This window comes from Arachis ipaensis, chromosome B05, assembly GCF_000816755.2.
Source record: "Arachis ipaensis cultivar K30076 chromosome B05, Araip1.1, whole genome shotgun sequence".
NCBI lineage: Eukaryota > Viridiplantae > Streptophyta > Magnoliopsida > Fabales > Fabaceae > Arachis > Arachis ipaensis.
The window spans coordinates 5,194,109-5,200,092 of record NC_029789.2 but is presented as its reverse complement, the minus strand read 5'-3'; the positions used below and the strand labels follow the sequence as shown (position 1 = coordinate 5,200,092).

The 5,984-nt window shown below is 36.2% G+C and overlaps 1 protein-coding gene across 1 annotated transcript in view; it reads right to left on the bottom strand.

Annotated features, from left to right (window-relative positions):
- Positions 1–5,984, bottom strand: part of LOC107640015 — a 44,592-nt gene that overhangs the window by 13,887 nt on the left and 24,721 nt on the right. Inside the window, exons 34-44 of the mRNA XM_021123537.1 lie at positions 5,314–5,603; positions 5,141–5,225; positions 4,717–5,040; positions 3,819–4,178; positions 3,228–3,717; positions 2,293–2,456; positions 1,715–1,877; positions 1,310–1,579; positions 985–1,182; positions 308–350; positions 1–83 (exon numbers count right to left, since the gene is read on the bottom strand). Of these exons, the coding sequence (XP_020979196.1) occupies positions 1–83; positions 308–350; positions 985–1,182; positions 1,310–1,579; positions 1,715–1,877; positions 2,293–2,456; positions 3,228–3,717; positions 3,819–4,178; positions 4,717–5,040; positions 5,141–5,225; positions 5,314–5,603 (2,470 nt within the window). The remainder of the gene's footprint in view (positions 84–307; positions 351–984; positions 1,183–1,309; positions 1,580–1,714; positions 1,878–2,292; positions 2,457–3,227; positions 3,718–3,818; positions 4,179–4,716; positions 5,041–5,140; positions 5,226–5,313; positions 5,604–5,984) is intronic.

The following is a 5,984-nucleotide window of genomic DNA, read 5'->3' as shown; positions in this document are numbered from 1 at the left end:
GGCAAAATTATGGACATATGAGAAGTCCTCAATAGTTTTTGCTATCTCATTCAAGGAAGCCGAAAAAAATCCAACAGGAACACCTGCAAATATCAAAACGAAAAAACCAAAAGAAAAGAAAAAGGGGGTTGGGGGGTGGAGTATTCAAGGCATGAGCTTTTCAATACCAAATATATATACACACAACATTTAAGTAAATCAAATTATGTGCCATTGTCTAATAGCTTAACAATTTGGGAGAAATACTTTACATCGATTTAAACAAATTTAATGCCACTTAGGTCTAGTTGGAATTTTAAAGAACTACCTTTGCTCATATCTGTAACAATTAATTCCAGACAGTAGTAATCCTGCAAAAATGAGCAGAAGCGAATGGTGTCAAATGGATACAAAATAGAAAATATTACAAAAAAAAGTGATGGCATGTGTTTGGTAACACAAAATTCATTCGTTTGGGGAAAATAATTCAGGAAAGAAAAGAACTAGAAAATAAGCTTTACCAAGAAAAGATTCAATTAAATACTCATCCGGCAAAAGTAACCACTTACAAGAAAAGATGCAATTAACTACTTATCCAACAAAGGTAACCACCTCCACTTGAAGGAACCAAAACTTCTCAAGGAAAGCATAGAATTCCCAAAGCATAATGTAAGCAACAAGCCGTTAAAAGCAAATAGTTGCAACTTCTTAGCAAGTTCCAAACCACAGCCATGAAGCTAACTCAAAATCAAGGGACATGTACCGAATCATTTATGTAAGGAAACAGACACAAAACTTTGCTGGCCATAAGCAACCCACAATTTCGAAAATTAATTAGAACAAAGAGCACCAAAGTCTGACCACGCATTGAAGACACAAAATTACCCAAATTACATATTCCAAATGAATTTTGCAATTAGGAAATGAAAATGAATGAGTCGGGAATCCCAACACACGAACTTCAGAAATAATAAATAAGAGCAGCTAACAATAACAATTAAATACCAGAGAATCAACTTTGAAGAAAAATATCTCATTCCACTTGACAAACTCCAGATTTGAATCTGATAAATGATGAGCCCTTCTTCCACATGTGCGTGCACTCTGTTGATGAACTAAAGCATCAGGGGGGAGGCTCTGGTTAGGAGATAGGCGGACAGCCACTGTATATTGCTGGGAATCTGAACCTTCCACTCTAGAAAACTTCATTAGAAATATAAAAAATTTGCAAGTTAGTGACAACAAGCAGAGCAGTATTGATGTTCAAAAGGACACTGCTATAATTCCACAATCAAATATAAATAATATACTAAAAGAACCAAAACCCTACCTGTGCTGCTGTTATAATGATAGTCACCATTGTTCTAATCTTTCTGCAGAGTTGCCCGTTCAAGTGAGAGTCTAACATATTTTTCGACACAGGAACTTTAACAGCTTTCATATCCCCAGATGGCATCCTAATTATATTTTGAAGACCCCTAGCTTCAGTAGCACGGATAAAAATATCCTGCCCAAGTTTGTTTTGTGGGATTATATAATAATTTCTCCTATGGAGTGTGTCAATGATAGAGCTTCCAACAGAAGTTGGAGAAAATGCATCCTGTCAGATAACCACATTAACACAAAGGTGAAACAAATGAAAAAGTGTAATGAGAAAGTGAAGTACAATGAAAAAGATAGAGACAGGCTCAAGAGAGTTGGGCAGCAGAAATGAGAGAGATTAAAGGGAATTTACTCTATTTTTGTAACTTTCATGAGCATGGCTAAGGTTGTTCCAGCTAGCATAAGCTTGAATGATCATATTAGCATTAGAAACTGAAACATTTAAATTCAGATCTCGAGTTGATGTTAAACGTAACTGAGATGCCGCACCCGGAGCATTGATGTCATATTGGTACCTACAGGTAGCTTTTGATTAGACAAGAACCAAACACGAACTATATTTTACTTATAATTATAATTTTAAAACAAGCAAGGACATTTTTCTTCCTAAAAGTAATTTTTGGCAAATAAATAAATAAAATGACTTCAACAAGCAATTTTGACAACATAGAGGCATTGCTGGTTTGTCCGGTGGGAAAAGTAGAGGCAAGGTGTGGTTTTGGCAAAGTGGAATTGAAAAATGGGACACAATGGGGCTTAAATCGCAGGTAAGGGTGGGCTTGAATTTTAAAAAAATTATGCACCTTGCCCCAGGGAGAATCAAGATGCCTAACCTACCCACAAGGCTTGCTTGAATTCCCTATCATGCACTTTAATGAAGGCAACATTAAGCACAAGAATAGAATAATTTGGGAACAAAGAACAATTAACCTTAAAAATCCATCGACTGGCTCAACAAGTGGCTCCCAAGCTTCATACTTATCATTATATGACCTGGAAGCCAAGGAGAAACTGACAGTGCAATTCAGATACTCGGTTCTTCCATGCAAACTAAATGTTATGCCACTCAAAGATATATTGAACAAAGGAACCATCTGCCAAATTCAAAGAAAAGGAATCAAAGTCAATAGAGAAATTATAAAAGGTTAAAAATTAAACTTTATAATAGAAAACAGTGATTGGTCATATCAAGGACCACAAATTGACAGCTAAGACATGGCAAAGGATCCATGCATTACAAAGTTCCACAGAAAGAAATCTCCCAGAAAATATTTGCATTAAAATTTCAGGTTGGTGTGTGGACAAATGGTCAGTACTGAACTGCTATCGAAAGCAGCTTGGACCTTAGAGTCCAACCAGATCTTTATCTCCGAGTCTATAACAACTAAAATGAGGAAGAAAGATGACCAACACTTCCCATTTCTGCAGCAATTTCTAAATGTTTCTTGTCAAGTTTCTTTTCAAACAAAAATGAGTGAACTGATACTTGGCATGTCAAATAATACAGTTGTGTAAAACGTATTAATGCAACCCCAATAGAAACTGAGAAAAGAAAGTAGAAAAGACAGAACAGAACTTCACATAATCTTGTACAGCAACAAAAAAGCATTTTTACACTAAGTGGGGTCTTCTACAAGGATCACACGATGCAACTATATCTTACCATAAACCATATCTATAACAAAAATTCTTTAAATTGGGCATATAGTGATCAAATCAACATATTTTTTGCAGCCAAAAAGGAAGGAATTCACCCATTTAATTAATTCGTTTAAATTTCAACCCTAGACAAAACCAAGATTATTGGTTACCAATATTCAGAGAAGAAATATATGTATAACTCCAAACTGAGTTTTTATTCTCACCAATCCACCATAGTCATCAAAAAGTGCTGTTGAGAAGGTTCCAATTTCAGCATCAATGACTGTAACATCTGAGCCACTTGGCACACTAGAATCAGCTAGCTTCAAAGCAAATCTTCTTGGGGGTCTTTTGAAGCCACTGCGGACAATAAAAGTCCCCAACTCATTCCCCACAGCCCATATACTAAATGGTTCTCTTGCATGCCTGACATCGGATGTATCCCATACACTTTCCTCCAAGAAAGTATCTCCTGTAACCAAATCACTGCGCATGCATCTTAGTGTGCTTAATTCATTCTGCTTTGGTTTTCCTTTGCATGCAACACAACCCAAGGAAACAAAACCAGGAGGCGCTTGTGGAAGCCAAAATGATATACTCTCTATTCCCCTCTGCTTTTTTACTTGTCCAACAAGTTGGAAATCTATGGGGTTTCTATAAATATTTTCATCACTAGATTCATGAAAAACAATACAGTTGTTTGGAGGCTCAAACCTGAAAAGCAGAAGATCCACATTAGTTCTCTATAATTTGTAGAGAGCAAGATTAAGAAACATACAGTCAAATCAAAGAGCAGATAAAAGTGAAATACACACCCTCTAACAGCTATATCACCAAAATACACCATTCCAGTAGGAACAACTGGACGCCATATCGATACCCTCTTTCTTGAGTGTGATCCCTGATTCCACCAAATTAACTGAAAGCTAGCAACAGGCTCAAAACGCCTATTAGAATTTCCTTCAGAAGACTGCTCAAGCTGTGAGGTTTGATGCCTACCAGAAGAAGTACGAGAATCCATACTACTTGATGCCGCTAGAGATGGCTTCAGAAAATCATATTTAACCCAACGCAACTCATATGCTTTACCTATCAAATTAAGAGTAACAGGATCCGCCGGCAAGAAAGTGCCAACAGAATTATCTACCCGCCAGAATGCCACACTGGATGAAAACCTGCAATCAAGACATACAGTCTTTGATGAACTGTCTAGTGGGTAAGAAATTAAAGAAAGTAGACAGAAAAGTGCAAGTGTGAGTGTCTGAAAGAGTTTTGAGAACTGAAGTGGAACTTCAAAATCTTTATACATTGAATTTACAGTAGATTACACGTATTTACAGAGATATCTGAAAGACAACTCTGGCAGGATGTATCACATCCTCCAACTTATAGTGGAGTCTATACTTGGTAGTTCCTATACTTTATCAAGGTTGGCTGGGCTATATAGCATAGATAGCAGTAATTCCGAAAACTCAAGAACAAGTAACAAATGAAAGCTATATTACAGTTGCGTAAAGAAGTGTCTTACTAACCTAATTGGTCTCAAGGATTTGCTAGTGTACACCTCAATCATTGTATAAACCAAATATACCATAGCACAAGGCACTAATATTGGCATTAAATAAGATGTTTGATATTTAATATTTAATATTACAGAAGTATAATCTGGACTTGTATGTTACAATAAAACACCAAAAGATAAATTCCACTTACATATCAGTGGTGCTGATTGCAATACAATCTCTCAATGGACAAGGAGAGACTAAAGAAGACGGGATGCAGAAAGCAGAAGATAAAGGAGGTGGTTTGCTTCCACGAGTAACCACACAACCTAGTGCAACATAACCTTTGGGAGCTTCAGGGAACCAAATAGAACAGTAACAACTCTCCTCAGTTTCCCATGACAAATTAGAACTGCCTATTTCGGCACCTCCAGTAGAAAGTAAAGGTGGCCAAATCAATCTGAAACTAACAGGTTTTTTAACCGTGATTGAATTGGTATTTATTGCAAGAACTCCTTTTGTTGGTGGTTTGTCTCTGTTATGCAAATACACCATAGTAACATTCAAATCAGCACGGGAGAGGAAAAGTAAAAATTCTATATGGAGGTAAATAAAAATCAAGAATTTTGACTGACAGTGGTGTCAGGTAGTCACCAAGTACGGCAAAACCAGGAGGTGCATGAGGCCTCCAAACAGCGTAAGTTTGATCAGTACGAGAATCTGCGTGATGCAATAAATATGACTAGTCTTAAGCACGCTCTCAAAAATTTTACCAAAAGTAGAAACAAAATAGAGAATATAAACATACTTTCTATAGTTCCAACTTTGTCAAAGTGTGAGCAAACCATTGTCATTTTCTTTGATGTCATCCTTAAAAATGCCAATATATCATCCTCCACAGCCAGAAATAGTCTCAAGATACTGAAAGTGAAATTCATGAAAATATCTGAAACGGACAAGTGTATATTGGTATTCCCACAAGCATTTGAATACTTCAAGGATGTGTCAAATGGCTCCAAAATCCTGATCCCATTACTCTCCATAGTCAAACCAAGAATGTCTGCACTCATCTCAGTATTGCTACCCTTCAAAACAATCCTTTTAGAGGCACCCAAAAAGCAAAATATCAGGGATAAGTAAGGACAAGCAAAAACACAGTGCATATTCAAAGAAAGAACGTAACCTATCATAAGTTGTTCAAAATGAAAAACATATTCATGTTCCCCACAATATGTACCAATGATCATGAGTCGAAGAAATAATGAAGAAAACATCAGAGATATGATAACACATCATGTCTAAAGTAAAAAGAGGAAATGAGTGAAGAAATTGCACTCCACCTCAACTCAAAAAATTTGCACTCCACCCAATGATATACCACATATACAAACAACAACTAACAAATCACTTATTTCATTTTTTTTTTTTATCTTCCTCGTTGTATTTTTAAATTTGTGTGTATATTTTTTTTCTAATTAT